The sequence below is a fragment of the Lepidochelys kempii genome, chromosome 10 (genome assembly GCF_965140285.1).
Source record: "Lepidochelys kempii isolate rLepKem1 chromosome 10, rLepKem1.hap1, whole genome shotgun sequence".
NCBI classification, from domain to species: Eukaryota; Metazoa; Chordata; order Testudines; family Cheloniidae; genus Lepidochelys; species Lepidochelys kempii.
Window position 1 is genome coordinate 57,971,590 of NC_136389.1, and position 23,771 is coordinate 57,995,360.

Sequence of the window (23,771 nt, forward strand, 5' to 3'; positions counted from 1 at the left end):
GGTCCTGGTAGAAGACCGGCAGTCCGGAGAGGTCTCGCGGAAGACCTCTCGGATCGAGATAAAGGAGCTGCCAGTCATATTGGAGCCCTCGGAGGCGGCGCAGGAAGGCATGCGCCAGTACTCTCCACACCGGACTACCTGCACCATAAAGGAGTCTCTGCAGGGACTGGAGGCGGAAGACATGGATCTGAGTGCATAGGCACTTCAGACCCTGCCCTCCCTCCTCAAGGGGCAGACGGAGGACTCCTGCAGAGACCCAGTGCAGTCCTGGCCAAAAGAACTCCAGAATTGCTGTCTGGAGGTCGGCCAAGAAGCCCGGGGCCGGGACCAGGGTGTTGAGCCAGTACCAGAGCATGGACAGGACTAGTTGATTGAGTACCAGTGCCCTCCGTCGAAGGGAGAGGCACCTGAGTAGTCCTGTCCAGCTCCAGAGCCGCTCCGTCACCCTGCTCTGCAAACCGTGCCAGTTCTCTGGCAGAGACGGATGCATGGCAGAAAGGTAAACGCCGAGATAGAGCAGCAGACCCGCGCTCCACTGGATGGCCTGAAGCATGGGTGGGAGGCAGCTCACCTGCCACCCGTCCCCGACCACCAGAGCTCTTGACTCAGTTGACCCGGCCAGAGGAGGCCACCGAGTACACAGTCTGGCAAGCCTCCACCCGCACCAAGTCGCCTGGGTCCTGGACCACAAGAAGCACATCGTCGGCGTATGCCGACAGGACCAGCTGCAGCTCCGGCTCTCGAAGCACCAAGCCCGTCAACCTCCTGCAGAGGAGACAGAGGAAGGGCTCGATCACCAGAGCGTACAGCTGGCCCGAGAGGGGGCACCCCTGCTGTACTCCCCACCCGAAGCTGACTGGTCAGGCTCAACTGGACCCTGACCAGACACTCTGCGGAAACATACAGCACCTGGAGAAAACTCACAAACTGGGATCCGAAACCTAACGGTCGCAGAATGCCCAGGAGATACCCGTGGTCCACCCTGTCGAACGCCTTCTCCTGATCCAGGGACAGGAGGGTGAACAAAAGACCATCCCTACACCCAAGCTCCAAGAGCCAGAGGCAGGATCCTGGGCCCCAGTAGCTGGGCCGCTGGGAGATGGCTCCTCTTGGTCTGGCTCAGGGGTCTGAGGGATGGGGAGGGGGATCCCCAGTGCTGCCGTTGAGCCTGAGCCCGGCATGTGTGACAGCCACGGCATCAGAGGGTGGGCAATTTTCAGTGGGGCCCCTGCACGGGAAGGAAGTCGGTTGCCCCACGCCAACGGGGGATACCCTTGGTAACTCAGGTCCTGGCCGCGAGGCACTAGCCTTCGCCTCAGGAGGCTCGGCGGCCGTCAGCGGAGTGCCACCTGTGGCCGGGCAGGTCAAAGAGTCCAGGGGACCCTCAAAGGCAGGAGCAGAAGCAGGGGTTATGGGAAAGGGGCACTGGGAATGGAGGGCCGGGGTTAGGTCTCTCAGGTTGAGGCCCGCTGGCAGAGGGTCATCCTCCCCCTGGGTGACCAGGGTCAGACCCAGGGCCTCAATCTCCTCATAGATGGAGGGGAGATCACCTCCCACCACCCTGAGGCCCTCCCCGCCAGCGCCCGGAGCGTGCTCGCTTCGGGGCTGACAGGGGCTTTGGATGTCAAAGTGGCAGGAGGGGCTCTATTGGAGGTCTCCGTGGGGAGGGACCCCAATGGAGGGGCGGTGCTCCTCTCCGGTGCTGCCACATCTTCCTCAGCCGGCACCGGTGGATGGAACTTGGCCGTGGGCAGGGTGGAAGGCTCGGTAGCGGTGCCCTCCTTCCTGGTTTTCCGGAGGGCCTCTGCATCGGATGGCAGGAGCGGAGCTCGAGCCTTCCGCTTTCCCCGTACTAGTGTCCAGCCCTCCATGGCATTGTCTGCGGGCTGAGTAACAGGTGTTGGGTCAGGGGCAAGGATGATGACTCGGGGACTCGTGCTGCCCCACCGTTGCCTTCCCGAGGGGGGGCAGATTCCCCCTGGGGCGAGCCCTCTCCCATGCCCGGCGATACCCCCACCGGACCCTCCTCTACGGGCCCTGCCAGAGTGCATGCAGCAGAGGCAGGGCTCTCCTGCTCATCTGGGCACACTGGGGGAAGTACCCTTTGGGCCCGAGCGGGAGAAGTGGTGGGCTGAGGAGGAGGAGGGGCGGCTCCGGGTGTTGGGCAGCCAGGGGTGCTGGCAATGATGGGGCTGGCGCCCTGCCAGGGCTCGGGGGTCCCAGGTGCTCCTCTGTGCTGGGCCAAGGGGCAGTCCCTCAGGACATGCCCCATCACCCAGCAGAGGTAGCACCGGGCCTCTCCCATGGAATAATGCACCCGGTAATGGGCCCCCTGGTAGGTGACCAAGAAAGACCCCTTGAGCGCCTCTCCACCACGCACCGCTGGCAGCAGTTGAAGCTGCACCTGCTGGCGGAACGAGAGGATGTGACGGAAGGTGGGGTCTTTGCAGCCCAGCGGGAGAGGGCTGATGACAGAGATTGGTTCCCCCAGGGTAGAGAGGGCAGGCAGCAGGGCAGCATTGGGGAGGAAAGGAGGAATAGAGGTCAGGACTACACAGGCACCCAGGTCCTCCAGCGGCTCCAGGGGGATGAACATGCCTCCCACCGCCAGGCCCTTCGCCACCGCCTCCTGGGCGGCAGCCTCCGAGGCAAGGAAGAAGACGACCTTGCCGTACATTCTGGAGATCGCCACCCTCGCCAACGCCCACACGTAGGTCTCCAGGGCAAGGCAGGCACCAGGAGGCAATAGATGTCGTGCTTTCTGGTCAAGGTGGGGAAGGGGCCCCGGTCGGTAGGGATGGTAACAGTGGCGGTGGCTGGGAGAGATGACAAAGTAATTGGCAGGGGGCCGCCGCCACCTGGGTATACGCTCTGGGGGCTGGAGGGGGTGGCACCCACGGTGCTGGTGGAGGGAACAGCAGGGAGGGACGCTGCGGCCGATAGCAGGGCCGCGGCAGTGGGGGCAGCCCTTGCCATGGAAGGCCTAGTCTTTTTAGCTAGGAGCTCCCCCGGAATCGGAGGGGGAAAGAGACTTGGCAGCAGCGGAGGTCACCCCATTGCCCGCCACTGACGGTGCCCTAGCTGGGGCAATAGCCAGTGGTTCGGCAGTGGCGGTTGAAGTAGAGGCTATCGGAGGTGTCGGGGGGGAGCGGGGTCTCCCCCAGGGAACCCACCCGTCATGTCTCCTGCCATGATGAGCTGGGAAGGAGGGGAAAAAACACCAGAGAAAGGGGTTGAGAGGGGAAGCAGGTCAACCACTCCTCCCCGCTAGGCTGCAGGCAGGGAGGAGAGCGCCCAAAACGGGGGGGGGGGGGCAGATTCGTGGGCTATCAAGGACTTGTGCGGGGGGGGGGGGGGGGTCAGACACCGACCTAGGGTGGAAGTGCGGCTCCTCTAGCTGCACTAGGGGAGGGAAGGTCACAATAACATCAGGGGGGTGCAGTGATCAACCAAAACGGTGGGGACACAAGCACATGAGAGGGGGGCATGGGCACACAAGGGGGGGGCTGCAAAGGAAAGGGAGTAGCCAGGCTGGGGGTGGCAGGGGAACCCAGGGGCTAGCCATAGGGCCAGGGCAGGACAAACAAACCAAACCGTGGAGGGGAAATGGGTAGGCAAACAAACTGGGCTCGCAAGGGGCTTAGGCAAAAAAGCTGAGGGGCAAAGGGCTGTAATTGGAAGGGGAGGCAGTCCGAAAAAGGAGGGGCGGCACGTGTGCTTGCGAAAAGTCACTGTTGGCTGGCTGCTGCTGCAGGCTCAAATGGTGGAAACAGGCATGGCAGGCCAGGCAAGCAGCTGAGTCCTAGAGGCAGGAGCTTGAGGCCGATGGTATGTGGCCGGTGGCGGTGGTGGAGGGGGCAATGGTGGTGGTTGGGGACACACATGGACCGGGGGCAGGCTGCACGCCACACCCCCTACCTCCCCACAAACACAGTCAGGACCCCCACCACAAAAGCGCAGTTCGATAATCACTCAGTCCTCAATGGCCCCCTCCACAGTGGTCTCCAGGGTCTGTGCGCTCCCCCAGCAGCCGATGGTCCTATTAGTCCTCTTCCTGCTCCAGGCTCCAGCAGCTCCCCAGAACAAATGCAGCAGCAGCTCCAGCAGCCCTGGCGTCCAGGCAGGAAGGACCCCCAGAGGTGTCAGTAGTGAGGTCCTGGCTTCTCCCTCCAGAGGTGGGGGGAGGGGGAGCAGGCCAGCAAAGCCCCCCACACACACACTCAGCAGCTGTGGCGGCAGCAGCAGCAGTCCTCCAGGGAAGGAGAGAGCTCCAGCCAGCAGCAACAGCCCAGGGCAGCCAGAGAAAGGAGAGAGCTCCAGCCAGCAGGGCAGCCCGAGCAGACTGACCCTCCCTCCTAGAGTGGGGTGGTTACCCGCTCCGGCCCTGACGGGCTGAGGCTGGCCCAGAGAGAGGGCTGGAGCTGTGGGGAAAAGCCCAGCCGGGTTAAAGGAGCAGCCGCAGCCACCTCAATCAGGCCCAGCTAGCCCCTATAAGAAGCTGTGAGAGCCCAGTCAGTCTCCCTCTGCCTGGAGAGGGAGAAGGGCCTGGCTGCAAGGTGCCAAACAGGACACCTAGGTTGGAGCAGGGCTGGGGAAGGGCCAGAGTTGCTGGGAGCTCTGGCCTGGAAAGCCTCAGGCTGCAGGCCTGACTAGAGGCTGAATAGGTGCAGGGCTGCAGAGGGGCAGCCCACAGGTAGGTGGAGGCAGCAGGTCCAAAACCCCCTTGCCTGTGATGAGTGGTGTATATGCTGCAGTCTGCGCCCGATACAAGGAGCTAAGTGGGGACTGGCAGTAGCCCAAACTGAGGTGAGTTGGGGTTAGAGGGTGGGGGTTCCCTTGGGTGGGGAGACCCAGAACCTGAGAGTGTGGGGCGACTGCCAGGGGGGCAGCACTCCAGAGAAAAGGGCACCAGGTCCTGGGAGGGACATGGGGGCTGGCGGGAAGGTGGATCACCAGCCTGCAGAGGGCGCTCCAGGGCTGGATGAGCTAATTCCCAATGACTACCGGCAGGAGGGGCTGCAGGGGTAAATCCAAACTTTTACACAAAAATTTAAAAAAAAAAATTTTTTTGGAAGAAATATAATCTCTCATTTTCAGGGCATAAATCAACCTCTCATGACTGCAGATAAAGAAGAAGCTTTCCCTACTGGCACGTTATTCCCTTTACCTGCCTTCTGAAGGGCTTCTTTTAACTTCCTTTGACAGTAGACAGGACTGGCTACTTCAGAGACAAAATGCTGGATTAGATGGAGAACTAATCTGATCTAGTATGGCAATTCTCATGTTCCTAAATCTTTCATAAAAGTTTCAGTTAGCTTAATGATGCTGATTATTTATTATTGATATTAATAATTTATGGTGGACTTATACAGCATCTTTCATGTTGAACAATTTCAAAGTGTTTTTCAAAATGTTTGGCAAATAAAAGTAAGTAGAGATGGGCATGAGGCACAAGCTGGAATCTGAACTTAAACTTTCCCAGAGTTTGGAGGGTATTCAGCTGTAGGGATTTAGTCTCATCCCTTTATAGAGATGAGAACAGCTGTGAAGTTCAGTTCAGGTCTGAACTTCTCCAGAATTTGGGGGAGTTTGGATTTGTGTTATGCTTCAAGAGCATCTGTCTATAAGGATAACACTACACTCACCGAGAAATGCAGCTACCTGGAAGAAGAAACAGAATAGCTGTTCAACACTGTACAGATGAGATCCACTACAGAATGGTTTATGATAGGAAATAATACAATATCCATTTGAAATTGCAAGGGGAATTTAGATAGGCAGAATGTAATCACCCATGTTGATATTTGGCCAGAACCCTGGATTAACACTCAAATTCTTACAGAAGCTAGTCAAAAAAGTTAACTCCTAGATCTAGCCTGAGAGCCAGCAGGCCAGACTCACCCTTTGGATTCTCCTGGTGGAACAGTTTGGGTGAAATTATACAAGTGAGTTAATTTCAAATTTATTGATGAAATAACTGCAAGCAATTTAGAACAGTCTCCCACTATATATTTGTATAGCATCTAGCACAATGAGGTCGCAGTCTCAGCTGGGGTCTTTAGGCACTACTGTAATACAAATAATGATAAATTGTAGTCAGGAGTTATGGGAATTTTTACAGCAAAATGTGCTTGTAACTGAAGGCACTTCATTCACTCTCACAGAACAATGTCCTAATTTAATTCAGCATTTACAAGTAAAACAAGTTTTCTTCCCCTCACGGGGAAGATTTTAACAAAATGCCTGATGGGGAACCACGAAACAGCAAACAACAAGAGAAAATAAACTGGTTCTGTCTCAATAACGAACATGAATTTCCAGCCCGAGGCACTCTGATGACTGACCTTGAGCATTGCACTTTGTGTAATCTGTCATGTAGTTATAATTATCAGGGGAAAAGCATGAACTTCCCCGAGTAAACATATCAAGAGGAAATAATGGTCTAAGTGCTGATAGCCCACTATCATCCCCCATTTTAAGCACTTAGCCATTTAGGGCCACATTTTTACAAGTTCTCATTCATGTGAGTATTCTCATTGAATTCAATGGCACTACTTGCATGAATGAGCACTCACCAATGTGAATAAAGGCTACACAAGCTGGCACTAGTTGTGTTGCTCCAAACATGGGATCTTGTAGAATCTCACTGTGAATCCTTTATATGAAAAAAGAAAAGGAGTACTTGTGGCACCTTAGAGACTAACAAATAAATTTATTTGTTAGTCTCTAAGGTGCCACAAGTACTCCTTTTCTTTTTGCGAATACAGACTAACACAGCTGCTACTCTGAAACCGTTATATGAAAGAGAGCTATGCAGGAAGACTCATGCAGATGAATTTGGCAGTGACCCTTCAGTGATAAATAAATATTATTCAATAGTTTGTCTGACTTGAAGACAACAAATCAAGAGCTGGTTTTGTTTTCCTGCTGTGCTTAAAAGAACTGACTGAATGTCTGTCTGAAAAAATCAGTCCTCTATAATCAGTGCTTTAAACCCTGTTTAAACCACTCCTTGGAAATTGGGCTAACAAGTCAACATGGAAACTATATGCCGCCCAATATAGACACCAGGAAATCTTACAGAAACTTAACCTTTCACCTCCCTCAGCTGAGGTTTTTCTGACCTTTTGAAGGTATCAGTAACTATAATTTCAGATGAACCGCAGTCAACTAACAAAACTGGTCTGGCAAAAAAGAATAGAATGTCTTCAAAAATCCAGATAATTGGACAAATTCATCCCTGATGTAATTCGGCAGAAGCCATCAATCATAAAGGTTCTGTATGCGAAATTAAGTCCTCATCTACACGTGTGCAACCCCACTACCTTCCAATTGTGTCTTCTTTGTGATCGGTGCCAGCTGTAAGTAGGTTTACCCAGGTGTCATTGAGAGTATAATCTAAAAACAAAGTCTTGTCTACACTTAAAATGCTGCAGCAGGTAAACTGCCCTGATGCCGCTGTACCACTGCAGCATTTCAGCGAAGAGGCTACCTGCACTGACAGGACAGCTTCTCCTGGCAGGATAGTTAATCCACCTTTCCGAGAGGTGGTAGCTACGTCAACAGGAGAAGCCCTCCCGTCGACATAGCCCTGTCTACTCCAGGAGTTAGGTCCACACCCCTGAGCGACATAGTTATACCAACATAAGTTGCTAGTGTAGACCAGGCCTATATGAAGGCTTAACTTGGCCTGTAGAATCTCTATCACTCTCTGCTTTCCTCCACTCCCCTTTACTTTAAACCCTGGGAATAACATGCAGTTTATCTAATGTTTAATAAGAGTAACCAGTTTGTTTCTACTTCTTCAAATACATTCAAAAGCAATATATAATTTTATATTGCTCTCTGGGAACGCAAACTGTTCCATGGTATCTTTATTAAAGGTGAGCTAAAGAGTTAGTTTTTAAAAAAAAAAAAAAAAAAAAGACAACCCAACCTGAACCTCAGTCCTTTCTAAAACTGAACCAAACTGAAGCATTTTTAGAATTCAAGCCCATTAACTGAAATCTAATTTCAAGAATTAAGTCATGTAACTAGTTTTAATATTTGATACTGGAAGGCAGGAGATTATTGTGCATTGCCATGAAAACATTGAGCCAAATTCATTCTGGAAGTTAAGCCAAGGTTAAATTTGACCCACTGTCATTCAATGTAAAAGGCATACTTCAACATTAATAGAAAATCAGCTGATTGCAAAAAATACCCCCAAAACTGACACTTACCTTGCAACTCTCCCCCGAAGATCTCCCAAACCAGACAACTGCCGCATTTCCAGGCTCTTTAAGGTAGAATTAGTTCCATAACTGAGGTTATCCCTGACACGTATCTGTTCCTGCAGCGTCTATAACGCATTAATATGCAAACGGGAGTTCAATAAGTCAATTATACATTCAATAGGCCACTTATTATATTTTGCAAAATCCAAATATAAAATCTATTTTTTAATTTAATAACTGTTTTTATAGACATGCAGAAAGTGATGCATTATATTAATTTATGGCTTCTCCTGATTTTCAGGGCCCAATCTACACACACAACTCTCACTGAAGTCACACTGGAAGCAGAATTGGGCACTCAAATACTAGCCTATATTTGTCCATCTACCACTACCCTGCTAATTTCTGCAGACGTCAGCCTTAAGGTTGCATATTTAATTGTGATTGGATCACCTGGATGTGTGCATTGTGGGTGGTGCATGTGGAAAATGAAAGGGAGTTTTTCTTGCTGGGGTGAGGAGTCTGAGTATGTTTAGGTGGTAGGGCCTTTAAACTAAGGTTGAAATGCATGTTAGTGCTGCATTAACTGATGATTTCTTACATTTTCTAGTTTTGTGTTGAAAGGAAATAGATTAGCACCGCAAAACTGTTTGTGTAGAATTTATATTTAAATTTCTGCCACCCTGTATGGTTTTTTTATAGCCACGAAAAGAACTACATACTCTGCATGCACTTTGTAAGGATGTACACACAGATCTTATACTTGCATCACATATTAAATCTTACTAAATTTTCTTATTACTCTTGGCGTCAATAGCAGAGATGAGGTCAGGCCCGGGAAAGAATCAGAACATACCTCAATGTCCCGGTTAAGCTGCCTCACTATTGCCGTTATGTTTCGGATGTGTTCTTCTAAGAGTTGCCTAGCCAACCGATCTCCTCCTCCTTTGTTCTGCATTCTATGCAAAGTGGAAACAATGTCCTCCTTAATGCGAAAAGCGTGTTCCACAAGGGCAGCAGTTGTTTTCTCATGGCTTAGAATTCTGTCTTCTAGCTGATCCACTAGACTTGCAGATGCTAATGGGACCGCGGTCAAAGCTTGGCTGTGTAGTGGTATATTTCGAACCCGTCTAACAAAAGAAATATATTCAAACAAATGAATTATTAATGCGTTGCCAGATACTGAGGACCTTACTCACAGTTCTATGGTACCTTTTAACCACAGCCATGTATGTAAGATTGATACCACCTTAATAGAACCACTGGGAGGTAGAGTGCCTCCAGAAAGAATACTACCTCCCAGAAATCCTGAACACTTCCAGGGAGAGGCCCACTACTGTACATAAGCAGGTGCAGCATTTACTGCCATGTGTAATAGGTGTAAAGGGAGATCAGGGCCTCCTCCTCACCTCACTTAGGGTGACTAACCCAGGCATGTGCACTTAACAAAAGGATATTAGTGTGTTTTGGGACAAATTAAGACAGACAAAGCACTTTGGCTGGGAACATGAACTCAGCATGGTTTTGATTAAATTTTGCAAGCATTACTACATGTGTGCAAACTTTGCAGCTGCTTTTTATCCATCTTTGTTCAACGCAATAACTGCAATAAAGTTAAATAAATATAGACTAAGAAGAAATATCTTCTCTTCTCTCCCAGTAAGGCTACTCCTGGAGTATGCATCCAAAAATTTCTCTTGGGAGCTGAATAAATGCATGCTAAAGCTTTGTAAATCCAGGAGGGACAAAATCCAAGCTTCTCACAGTCTCTAAGGCAACATCAGCTCCCATTTAGGCACCTAAATAATTGTGCAGATTTTTCAAAAGAGCTCAGCGCTGAGCAGCTTCTGTTGAAAGCAATAGTTGCTGCTGAGGTGCTGAGACTTTTGAAAATCCAGCCATCAATGAACGCAGTCTTTCGCAGAGGTTAAGTTTTGTAATCCTTTGGGGGAAAGATTTTCAAAGGCACAAAGAGAAAAATAGGTATTCAGCTCCCACTGAAAGTCAATGAGCATTGGGTGCCTAATGCCCCTTTGTGCCTTTAAACAGCTCTTAGTTATTTTCTTTAAACACCTTAGTTTTTTTTCTTGTATGCTGTATGTTATCTGATATTCACAGGGGCCAAATCATGAAGTGAAGGTTAAATTCTGTTTTCACTTCAGTGAAATTATAGCACAATGTAAGTTAATGGAGATGCAACCAGGGTGTAAATGAGCATAGAATTTGGCCCCAAATTTTTACCTTCATTCCTTACTCGTGAAAGACTTCCACTGGGACAAGTCCTGATGTCCTGGGTTTTCACTCTGTCACAGTTGAAGCCAGTAGAAATTTTCCTTGAGAAAGGACTGAATAAAAGCCAAGGGCTTTAGGATTTGGCCCATGATTTGGATAAGCAGAGTATATGTCTACCATATTTAATTTAGTTTAATTGTTGCATTAAGTACAAAAGCTACAATGTTAAGCATGATTGTAAATAGAGAATTAAAGGAGAAGCACAGATACTCCTGCGCTCTGTAGATTCTAGATTTCTAACATGCCAGACTGTACCTTTCAGTAGGGGCAAGTGTCGGAAAGATTGGGCTTCGTTGTGCCATTTTCTTTTCAATAATTTATGTCTGTTGAGAAAATACACATTAAATTATTTAACAGTTGTTTATATCTGGCACTGAAATGACTTTGTGTATCTGTTTTAAGTGAACCTTAAGATTATGCTAACAACTCTGACATTGGAAGACATTTGATATATTGCCCATGATTTTGCTTTCAGACTACTTGCATCCAAAATTTGATATAACACAACAAAACAGGGGGGAGAATTAGATGACTAAAAACAACTAAAAAGCTTTTTCAAGTGAATGCAGCATGCATGAAAGCTGCTAGATTGACAAGCCTGTAGGCTGTAGTTCTTTGTTTATCCACTAATAATAGTAGTTCTTAGTTTATCCACTAATAATAGTAAAGCCTCTCTCATATAGCACTTTTCATCAGTCGACCTCAAAGCGGTTTAGTGTCTCTAATGTGTTTAGGCTCACAACCCTGTTCTGAAATAGGGAAGCATTAATACCCCAATTTTTTACAGTTGGGGAATTGAGGCACAGAGAGGCTAAATGACTTGTCCAGAGTCACACAGGAGGTTGGTTCTTGGTGGAACAAGGAATGAATCTGGCTCCCCATGTCTTAAGCCAGTGCCCTCACCACTGGACCATCCTTCCTCCCCGAACAAGATTGGCACAGGCAGTGGCAAAGTGAACTTCCTAACACCAGTCCGCAAACAGGACAACTACTAGGGGTGAGAGGATATTATTATGTCAGGGCTTAGGCCAGGTGAAATTTGCCCCATGAAAGGCCTATAGGGAACTCAAGTGGTTCAGAAGTCTAGTGTTTGTCTTCTGCACAGAGATGAATCTGACATTCAGTTCTTGGCCTCTCTCATCAGAGAAGAGTTCCAGTTAGTGCCTCTGGTGGCTTTGTGATGTGGACACAAAAGCTTGTTGGAAATTTTCCAATGGAACATTTTTGTCAGAAAATGCTGATTTGTTGAAAACTATATCTTTTATGGAAATATGTTGATTTTGATATGGAATTCTTTTTCATGAGAAGAATGGAACAGAACATCCTGATAAGGCTGAAGTGTTCCATTTTGATCTTTTCAGAATGGAATGTTTTGTTTCCAAACAATTTTTCAGGGTTTTTAAAAATTGTATGTTATTGAAATCAGAATGAAACATCTGTATTTTATTTAATTTTTTTAATTTCATTTCATGGGAAACTTCAAATTTTTTGATTTTGTTGTGTCTCAGAACAGAAAAAAAATTCTAAATTATGGAATTTCCCATGAAACAGAAAATCTGGTTCCCACCCAGGTCTAACAGATACCTCTCTACTGTGAACTGGACTGAGACTTGCTAAAGTCACCTCAAAGCCACAAGATAACTTTTAGTCATTATTGACCTAGTGAGCACAGTGGAAATTATCTATACAACTCCTATTTCCCATTCTAAGTATTGATAAATTTGGTGGTATCTCAAATATTACTATACAGTACCCATGCATAAATATAAATTGTGTAACAGTGACCACACAGTGATATGATGTTCAATGGCTTTGCAACTCATTACCAATCCTCCTGGCACTAAGGCTGCATGTCTTTGATATTTTTCAAGTATCTACAGTATGAGAGAAGAATTTGCAACACAAGGATTGTCTGGTAGTTTCTCTCAATGTTCAGATCATAATTAATATGGTGCTATTTTAAAATTTTGTTTTAAATTAGTTTAGTGGAAAAAATTCAAATACATTGCAATTAGAGTGACTTCAGCACATGTAGTCACAACCAGGGTAGCTTTGTTCTAGCTTGCTCAAATAACAATATCACTGAAGCCAAGGAAGCAGTGTACGGACTAGACACAAGTACATAACCTAGGGTCTGTGCTGCTGAACCAGCTGCTGCAGCTCCACGGCTATTGTTATTCAAGCTAGCTCAAGTAACCATTTGTCTAATTTTAGAAATTAACTAAATTGCTTAGGTGATGTACACACCACACTTTGTCAGGATGGTCACCAGGATCTGCTTACACTGGATTTCATGCAGACCACTCCCATTTGGGGAAAACTATACTCAAACTGTGCCCTTGCTTTTCATTTCAGATAAAAAGATGGATACATGAACTGGTTTAGATTTTTTTACAAATATATTTTTGGGACTATGGGGAGATTTTCAGAAAACATAAAGGGCAGTTAGGCATCCAAATCCCACTGACAGGAATGGACGTTGGGCACCTAATTCCCATTTATGCCTTTGAAAATTTTCCCCTTTATTATTGCTCCCTATTATGAATAGTCCCATTAACTTCAACAGTACATGTTTGCAAGATTGGGTCTGTGGCCTAGCTCAAAGCTATGAGAATTTACACCAGCTGAGGATCTGCCCCCATGATTCTAAGGTCTTGTCTATATGAATATTTAGTTCACCGCAAGCCAGGGTGTAAATCTACCTCACTCTAGCCTGCCATGGAATAAGTGTCCATGTGGACCCTGCTGCCATGCATTAAAATTCCATAATGTGCTTTGATCACTCCCATTTTGAAGCAATATAATTTAAGTGCACTTCCGAACTTTCAGTGCGCAGCAGCAGGGTCCACACAGACATTTTAGTGCACAGCAGGCTAGTGTGGGGTAGATTTACACTCCAGCTTGCCAGGCGCCAAGTGTTCATATGGACAGTCCCTATATATTGACATCTGTGGTCATCTGAACAAACTACGGTGATCAGACAGCAAGGGTGAAAAATTAGGGGACAGAGGGTGGAGGGTAATAGGAACCTATATAAGAAAAAGACCACAAAATTGGGACTGTCCCTATAAAATTGGGACATCTGGTCACCCTAAAACAAACCCAATACTCACAGGCACCTACAACTTTCTAAACTGCTATACCTTTCTGATCCAACTCTAAATTGATATACAAAAATAGCATAGAAATAATTCTAAACTGTGATTTAAAAAACCAGTAAAAGCAAGAAAATTCAGTGAAAGCTGACACTCCCCTCTCAATTATGGTTAACTTTTGCATGGATCAATTAATGGTGAGTGTCTGCTTGTTAGCATCTACAGCTGTACCCTGGAATTACCAATCCCCAGAAAATTTTAAAATATCCCAAGTTAAGAGACTTATTCACAGATGAAATATTCATTAAAATCAGTAATTTAAAACCAAAAATCCTTACAAGAAAGATTTATGGTTAGCCAAATGAACCCCACCAACTTCATAGCTAGGCTGTGATACTACTCTATAGGAGCAAGAGTACCTCTTATAGAGTAGAAATATTCATGGTGTAATGTACTATTCAGCATAAGTAAGTGTATCACGTTGTGGCCATTAGTATTCCATTTAAGTAACCCAGCCATTTGAAAGCTTGTTCTGAGAGACAAATAGATTCCACAACACTGCAGTCTGTGGAGCAGACTTAACTGTGTTTCCAATATAATAGGCTTTGCAATTTAATAATGGAAATGTTAACCCTAGTGTACTGGATCAGGAGCCAGCCATGTTTTAACCAGGTCCCCTGACTCAGTTGTAGTTGGGTTGAGTAGCCGAGAGAGAGAGGAAACCCCACACAAAAATAAACAAACCATCTGTTGACTAATTCATCTCCAGCATCAGAAATTGGGAAACCACCAACTAAGGTCAACATTGCTAACCTATGGCACTGATGGGAAACAACAAAATATTCCTAGTAATAGGAAACGTTTTTGCATCAATGATTAATACAAAAACAAAACACAGTCAGGATACGTAAGAATATGTTTGTTGAAGAATGGAACAAATGTTTGAGACAGTACATTATATGGGCTAATATGTTATACAGGTTCAAATACTGGCAGAAAGACATCTAACTTGTGCCTGTAGAAACAGAGGTCACTGAAAATCTGGTCAAAATTTAGTCTTTTACCCATTTGTTTTCTATTTCAAACAGCCATAATACATATGGTAATAACCACAGATCCTGATATCACTTGCACCCATTTAACTCTAACTTCAATACAGCAACTCTGGATTTATACAAGTGTAAATGAGATCAGAATTTGGCTCAGTAAGTTACTTGCAAAAAGGAGTGGTAGCCATAACCAAATCCATCTACTCTATGCCATCTAAAAACAAATGTTTTTAACATTGTAATGGGGTATACAAACCTAACACTGGACTGGAAGGGTTAAAGGGCAGTACTGAGCCCAGCTAGCCCCTCCCTTCCAACCCTGCAGAGCATGCTCCATCTGGAAATAGGGCTGAAAAGGAAGCAACCAATATCTGAAGGGGGAGGTTGCAGAGGAGTGCAGACCAATCCTGAAGCGGGGCTGGAGAAGCCTCCCTGAAGGAACAGGATTGTATGCAGAGCCCCATATGTGCTGGCAGTTGGGTTTCATTTTCATTTTTCTTTTCTCCTTATCTGGGGCCAGAAGCTGAGGGAGTGAAGCAGTGGTAGGAATGGACCCAGGGAAAGTAGCTCAGAGTCCTGCCCTGTAGGCAAATGCTGCTGACCCTCCTCGGGCCCTGGGTCAGAGCCCAGTGGAGTGGATGGGTGCAGGCTACCCTACCACTGCACCATGAATGAGTGGACACTAACCACTAGGCCCTTCAGCCCACTGAGGATCCTATTACGATGTAGCAATGATCACTCCTTTTTCACATTGGGCCTGATCCTGAATTCCATGTGAACTCAGAATTGCTACAGAATACGAAGAGTTCTATGAAAACAGTTTTGCAATTGCTGATGAAACTTGGTGCAATATGGTGAACAGATGGAAGGAGAAAACAGGTTATTTTAATACAAGTGTCAACTTTTGAAGTTCAAAAAACCTGTGAGGGATATCCTGAAAAAGTATCAAAATACATCTCATGTTCATGCATTAGAACATGTTTCAAGGCACTGCTTAGAAAACGGAGAGCATTTTTGTAGCAATGTGTGTGTTCCAGTTACAGTATAGCATTCCATGAATAAGATTTATTTTTTTAAACATAGCCCCATTTTAATGAGAAACACTGTAGTAAATGGCCAGGACACTGACTGGGACTGAGACGACCTGATTTCAAATCCCTGCTCTGCTTCTGCTTTGCTGTGTGCTCCTGGGCAATGCTCCTCTGTGCCTCAGTTTCTCCATGTGTAAAATGGGGATAATGATACTGACCTTCTTTGTAAAGTGCTTGGAGATCTATGATGAAAAGCATTATATTGGCGATGGCTATTATTATTTACACATTTTTACACTGTACAGATACTAAGGGCCAAATCCCACAAACCATTCCTCACAAAAATAGTTTCCACTAAGGCCTGGTCTACACTAGGAGTTGAGGTCGAATTTAGCAGCATTAAATCAATTTAACCCTGCACCTGTGCACACGACGAAGCCCTTTTTTTCGACTTAAAGGACTCTTAAAATGGATTTCTTTACTCCACTCCCGACAAGGGAATTAGCATTGAAATTGGCCTTGCCAGGTCGCATTTGAGGTAGTGTGGACGCAATTTGATGGATTGGCCTCCACGAGCTATCCCAGAGTGCTCCATTGTGACCGCTCTGGACAGCACTCTCAACTCAGATGCACTGGCCAGGTAGACAGGAAAAGGCCCGCGAACTTTTGAATCTCATTTCCTGTTTGGCCAGTGTGGCAAGCTGCAGGTGACCATGCAGAGCTCATCAGCAGAGGTGACCATGATGGAGTCCCAGAATCGCAAAAGAGCTCCAGCATGGACCGAATGGGAGGTATGGGATCTGATCTCTGTATGGGGAGATGAATCAGTGCTATCAGAACTCCGTTCCAGTTTTCGAAATGCCAAAACATTTGTCAAAATCTCCCAGGGCATGAAGGACAGAAGCCATAACAGGGACCCAAAGCAGTGCCACATGAAACTTAAGGAGCTGAGGCAAGCCTACCAGAAAACCAGAGAGGCAAACGGCCGCTCCGGGTCAGAGCCCCAAACATGCCGCTTCTGTGATGAGCTGCAGTGCCATTTTAGGGGGTTCAGCCACCACTACCCCAACCCTGTGCTTTGACTCGGTCAATGGAGTGGGAGGAAACACGGAAGCAGGTTTTGGGGATGAGGAATATGATAGCTCACAGCAAGCAAGCGGAGAAACCGGTTTTCCTAACAGCTAGGAACTGTTTCTCAACCTGGACCTGGAGCCAGTACCCCCCGGACCCACCCAAGGCTGCCTCCCGGACCTGCCAGGCGGAGAAGGGACTTCTGGTGAGTGTACCTTTTTAAATAGTATACATGGTTTAAAAGCAAGCGTGTTTAATGATTGATTTGCCCTGGCATTCGCGGCCAGCACAGCTACTGGAAAAGTCTGTTAACATGTCTGGGGATGGAGCGGAAATCCTCCAGGGACATCTCCATAAAGCTCTCCTGGATGTACTCCCAAAGTCTTTGCAAAAGGTTTCTGGGGAGAGCAGCCTTATTCCGTCCACCCTGGTAGGACACTTTACCACGCCAGCTCAGTAGCATGTAGTCGGGAATCATTGCAGAACAAAGCATTGCAGCGTATGTTTGCTGGCGTTCAAACAACATCGGTTCTTTATCTCTCTGTTTTCCTCAGAAGAGTGATATCATTCATGGTCACCTGGTTGAAATAGGGTGCTTTTCTTCAGGGGACATTCAGAGGTGCCCGTTCCTGCTAGGCTGTTTGTCTGTGGCTGAACAGAAATGTTCCCCGCTGTTAGCCACGCGTGGGGGGAGGCAAAATGTGACCTCGTAACGAAAGCACATGTGCTATGTATGTAATGTTAACAGCAAGGTTTACCGTGAAAGAGTGTACCCATTGTTATATAAAATGTATCTTTAAATACCACTGTCCCTTTTTTTTCCTCCACCAGCTGCATGTGTTTCAAGGATCACAGTATCTTCTCCTTCCCAGAGGCTAGCGAAGATTAGAAGGTGGAAACAAAACGCAGTCGTGATGAAATATTCTCTGAGCACAGACCAATGCATGGAGGCAGACAATGTCAGAATGCAGGAAAGCACAACATGAACGTGAGGAGAGGTGGCGGGAAGATGATAGGTGGTGGCAGCGTGATGAGAGGAGGCAGGATTCAATGCTGAGGCTGCTGGAGGATCAAACTAATATGCTCCAGCGTATGGTTGAGCTGCAGGAAAGGCAGCTGAAGCACAGACCGCCACTACAGCCCCTGTGTAACCAACCAGCCTCCTCACCCAGACACCCAAGAATGCGGTGGGGGGGCCCTCCGGCCACCCAGCCACTCCACCCCAGAGGATTGCTCAAGCGATAGAAGGCTGGCATTCAATAAGTTTTAAAGTTTAAGTTTTAAAGTGCAGTGTGGCCTTGTCCTTCCCTTCTCCCCACCCGTCCTGGGCTACCTTGGCAGTTATCCCCCTATTTGTGTGATGAATTAATAAAGAATGCATGAATGTGAAGCAACAATGACTATTTCCTCTGCAAGCGGTGATCGAAGGTGGGAGGGGAGGGTGGTTAGCTTACAGGGAAGTAGAGTGAACCCACGGGGGTGGGGTTTCATCAAAGAGAAACAAACACAACTTTCACACCGTAGCCTGACCAGTCATAAAACTGGTTTTCAAAGCTCCTCTGATGCGCAGCATGCCCTCCTGTGCTCTTCTAACTGCCCTGGTGTCTGGCTGCGCATAACCAGTGGCCAGGTGATTTGCCTCAACCTCCCACCCCACCATAAACGTCTCCCCCTTACTCTCACAGATATTGTGGAGAGCACAGCAAGCAGTAATAACAGTGGGAATATTGGTTTCGCTCAGGTCTAAGCTAGTCAGTGAATTGCGCCAGCGCGCTTTTAAATGTCGAAATGCACATTCTACCACCATTCTGCACTTGCTCAGCCTGTAGTTGAACAGCTCCTGACTACTGTTCAGGCTGCCTGAGCCATGGCATTAAGGGGTAGGCTGGGTCCCCAAGGATAACTATAGGCATTTCAACATCCCCAACGGTTATTTTCTGGTCTGGGAATAAAGTCCCTTCCTGCAGCTTTTGGAACAGACCAGAGTTCCTGAAGATGTGAGCGTCATGTACCTTTCCCAGCCATCCCATGTCGATGTTGGTGAAACGTCCCTTGTGATCCACCAGTGCTTGCAGCACTATTGAAAACTACCTCTTGCGGTTTATGTACTCGCCGGCTGGGTGCTCCGGTGCCAAGATAGGGATATGGGTTCCGTCTATTATCCACCACAGTTAGGGAATCCCATTGCAGGAAAGCCATCCACTATGACCTGCACATTTCCCAGACTCACTACCCTTGATATCAGCAGATCTTTGATTGCGTTGGCTACTTGCATCACAGCAGCCCCCACAGTTGATTTGCCCACCCCAAATTGATTCCCAACTGTCCGGTATCTGTCTGGCATTGCAAGCTTCCACAGGGCTATTGCCACTCACTTCTCAACTGTGAGGGCTGCTCTCATCTTGGTATTCATGCGCTTCAGGGCAGGGGAAAGCAAGTCAAAGTTCCATGAAAGTGCCCTTATGCATGCAAAATTTCGCAGCCACTGGGAATCGTCCCAGACCTGCAACACTATGCAGTCCCACCAGTCTGTGCTTGTTTCCTGGCCCAGAATCGGCGTTCCATGGCATGAACCTGCCCCATTAGCACCATGATGCCCACATTGCCAGGGCCCGTGCTTTGATAGAAGTCTGTGTTCATGTCCTCATCACTCTTGTCACTGTGCTGATGTTGCCTACTCACCCGGTTTTGCTTTGGCAGGTTCTGGTGCTGCATATACTGCTGGATAACGCGCATGGTGTTTAATGTGCTCCTAATTGCCAAAGTGATCTGAACAGGCTCCATGCTTGCCATGGTATGGCATCTGCATGGAAAAAAGGCGCGAAACAATTGTCTGCTGTTGCTCTGATGGAGGGAGGGGTGACTGACAACGTGGCTTACAGGAATTAAAATCAAAGGGGATGGCTTTACATCAAGGAGAAACAAAAACAACTGTCACACAGAATGTCCCCCTCAAGGATTGAACTCAAAACCTTGGGTTTAGCAGGCCAATGCTCAACCCACTGAGCTATCCCTCCCCCTGGTATTCCAGGCAGGACTGAATCTCCATTAAACTTTTCAAGGTGTGCCTGATGGACCTCACCAAAACAATAGTCGGCCCTTAATTTCATGGAGGGAGGGAGAGAGGGAGGGGGGAGCAAATGAATACAAAACAAATCTGGTCTATTTCTTGTTTTGATCCACTCCATCTATCTTTTACATCTTAGGCTGGCAGCAGACGGTGCAGTAGGACTGCTAGCCATCCTCATCTCCTGGCTGCTCAGCAGAAGACGGTGCAATACGACTGCCGGCAGGACTAAAGAGAAGGACCTGGTCGAGTCACTCCTATTATGTCCCTGTGCCCCATGTCTGCCCAGGTGCTCCTGACTGACCTCACCGAGGCGGCATGATGATGATGATGGTTATCAGGCCTATTGCATTGTCTGCTGCCGCAAGGCAATGAGCTGCTGCTGTGTAACAATGCAGTACCGCATCTGCCAGCACCCAGGAGACATACAGTGACAGTGAGCTGAGCAGGCTCCATGCTTGCCATGGTATGGCATCTGCACAGGTAACCCCGGAAGAAAGGCATGAAATGATTGTCTGCCGTTGCTTTCATGGAAGGAGGGAGGGCGGGCCTGACGACATGTACCCAGAACCACCTGCAACAATGTTTTTGCCCCATTAGGCATTGGGATCTTAACCCAGAATTCCAAAGGGTGGTGGAGACTGCGGGAACTGTGGGATAGCTACCCACAATGCAACACTCCGGAAGTTGACGCTAGCCTCGGTACTGTGGAAGCACTCCGCCGAGTTAATGCACTTAGAACATTTTGTGTGGGGACACACAATCAACTATATAAAAACGATTTCTAAAAAACCGACTTCTATAAATTCGACCTAATTTCATAGTGTAGACATAGTCTTAGGGTATGTCTACACTACTGCGGTAAGTCAACCTATGCTATGCAACTCCAGCTACGTGAATAACATAGCTGGAGTCGATGTACCTTAGGTCAAGTTACCGTGGGGTATACACCATAGGGGGTCGACGGGAGAAAATCTCCGGTCGACTTACCTTACTCTTCTCATTGGAGGGTAGAGTACAGGGGTTGACTGGAGAGCGATCTGCTGTCCATTCGGTGCGTCTTTACTAGACCCACTAAATCGACGGCCGGTGGATCGATCTCAGAGTGTCAATCCCTGTGGTAGTGTAGACCTGCCCTAAGTGTCATTAAGACAATGGATTACTCATCTGAGGGCTATCCTCACAACAGTCTGTGAGGTAGGTTTGGTTAGCACTATTATCACAATTTTACAATTGGGGAAATTTAGCCAGTGAGGTTAAATGACTTGTCCAAAGAGGTCATACAGTGAATCAGTGGCAGAGCCTGGATCTGTGCTCCTTCCACTAGGTCAAACTGCATGTTAATGACCCTGATGCAGCAAACCATTTAAGCACAGCTTAATTTTAAATATGTGAATAATCTCATTGACTTCAGTGGAACTATCTTGATTTATATCACTAAGGACTAGCATATTGTCCCAAAAACAAGACAAAATATTAAACTATTTTAAAACATATAATTGACAGTATATTTTAAATGTGGTTTGTTTTTTTACCTCAGCTCACAATGGCTTCATCCTGCCATACTTTTGCATCTGTAACTCCCACTGAAGTCAGTGTCTGGGTGCAGAAAGACTGCAGGATTAGTCACAGATGTACTTTCAAATACAAATTGTCCTAAAAGCCACCAAAGACACTGATTCGTCTGAAACAATATTTCCAAATATGAAATATTCAGCTATTTGTCATTTTTAATTTAAACACATCACTCCGTAGACCAGTGCTTGTGCTCGGCCATTGCCGGCCCTAAGCAGAAATATTTCCTCCCCCCAAACACACACAACACATACTAATAATTAAAAGGGGCTCCCTTAAGTTGCTCGGGGTCCTAACCAATTGCTTATTCTGCTTACACCTCGTGCTGGCTCTGCAGTACATGCTCAGATCTCTCTGCTGTTGAGACCTGACACACCTACAATGATATTTGAGGCAGTTATCTCATCCTGAATGATACTGGGGGCATGTCTACATTGCCCCGCAGTTCGGACTAGGAGTCTGAATGGTAGTGCACACCAAAATGCTGCGCTGTAACTCCTCTGTGTGGATGCTGCAGGTGTGAACTTAAAAGGTCCCCAGAGGAAATAGACCTATTAGATCTGGCACGTAACTGTTATTGTTTACAGAGAACTCATGACCAGTACATTCTTACCTGCAGCACCCACAAGGGGGAGTTACAGCACAGCATTTTGGTGCCCACAGCTATGCACACTCCCTTAGTCCGAACTGTGGGGCAATGTAGACATGCCCTTAGAGTTCTCACCACCTTCTTCACTGCCAGGCTTGCAATGGTTTAAATCTGTTGTCAGCTTTAAGTTCCCTTATTTGATTTGTTTAGTAGCTCTTCACTGTGGGCCAAGTTCTAACAGCCTTCCCCAAGCCAGAGCCCATGACAAAGCACTGGGGGGTATGTCTACACTGCAGTTAAACACCCACGACTGGCCCATGTCAGTTGACACAGGGTCGTGGGGCTCAGGCTACAGAGCTGTGAAATTGCTCTGTGGGCATTCTCAGGACCCCACGAGAGGGGGAGGGTCCCAGACTCCAGGTTTCAGCCTGAGCCTGAACGTCTAGACCACAATTTTAGAATCCCGCAGCCTGAGCCAGCTGACACAGGCCAGCCATGAGTGCTTAATTCCATTGTAGACATACCCTGGGATTTTGCTCTACTACATACTGAATACGCACTGGGTAAGGACGCCATGATTGGGCTTTGTGTGTCTAATGGGAAAGCCTCAGTAAAGGCCTGATCCAAAGCCCATTCAAGTCAATGGAAATACTCCCACTAACTTGATCAAGCCCTAAATTCCACACTTTTTCAGAGACCAAGTCTCCAGCATCTTGTCCACCAGCATTCAAATTCCACACAGCTCTCTGCAGTTCTGGAAATGTATGTATGTCCTGTAAATAATAATAGCTACATGTCAGAACTAATAGTTATATTCCCTCTCTATGTATGTGTGTAATACCCATTAATGTTAACAGGTGTGCAGCAAAAGAAAAATGTAACTCTCAGGGACAGATCCTGAGCTGGTGTAAATTGGCATAGTTCCACTGAACCTAATAGAAGTCCAGGCCCCAAATGTTTAACCTTTTAAGTCAGTAGTTATTTTAAATTAATTTTACTGTTTGATATATTAACTTAAAGCACAAGACAGTAATCAATATTATCAGATTTACAAGATTATTTCATGAGTTCTTTTCTGAATATTCTACATTTATCAAATTGCAGATACATGGATATCTCACAGCCATAAGTTCCATACCTGATTGCAAAAATACCCACTCACTTGAAGCCTACCACAACTTCTGTCTCATATGAACCTGGAATACCTCACTGTTATTCCTGTAGATCATTGACATCAGAAACACAAAACTTGAAACTAAAGATAAAACTACATGCAAGAGTAAAGAAACAGACATACATAAATTCAGGTTTGATCCTGTTTTGTTGTGGCATACCTCTCCCTCTGCCACATCCTGAAAGCACCCATTGCCCTGCACATTTGATTTCTGGGGGGATGAGAAGAAGGATGTTCTAATGATTTAGGCACTAGCTTAGGACTTGGGAGACTGGGCTCAATTCCCTGCTCTGCGATAGTTTTCCTGTGTGACCTTGAACAAGTCTCTTAGTTCTCTGTGCTTCAGATACCCATCTGTAAAATGGGTACAATAGCACGCTCTACCTGACTGGGGTGTTGTGAGGGTAAATAGATTACAGATTTTGAGGAGCTCAGATTCTACGACAATGAGGGCCATACAAGTACCATACATATTCACAATGGTAGCAGTTCTGTTCTGTAGCTTTCATAACATTGAAATCTACCTAAGATACATATACTAGGATCTGAGTACCTCACAGTCTGTAATGGATTTATCTTCACAACACCCTTGTGAGGTAGGGAAGTGCTATT

At 46.8% G+C, this 23,771-nt stretch overlaps 1 protein-coding gene across 1 annotated transcript in view; it reads right to left on the bottom strand.

Moving 5' to 3' along the window:
- FAM81A (family with sequence similarity 81 member A) overlaps positions 1-23,771 on the bottom strand; it is a 37,321-nt gene that overhangs the window by 12,608 nt on the left and 942 nt on the right. Inside the window, exons 2-4 of the mRNA XM_073361471.1 lie at positions 10,764-10,831; positions 9,073-9,346; positions 8,223-8,341 (exon numbers count right to left, since the gene is read on the bottom strand). Coding sequence (XP_073217572.1) covers positions 8,223-8,341; positions 9,073-9,346; positions 10,764-10,810 — 440 coding nt within the window. The 5' untranslated portion in view covers positions 10,811-10,831. The remainder of the gene's footprint in view (positions 1-8,222; positions 8,342-9,072; positions 9,347-10,763; positions 10,832-23,771) is intronic.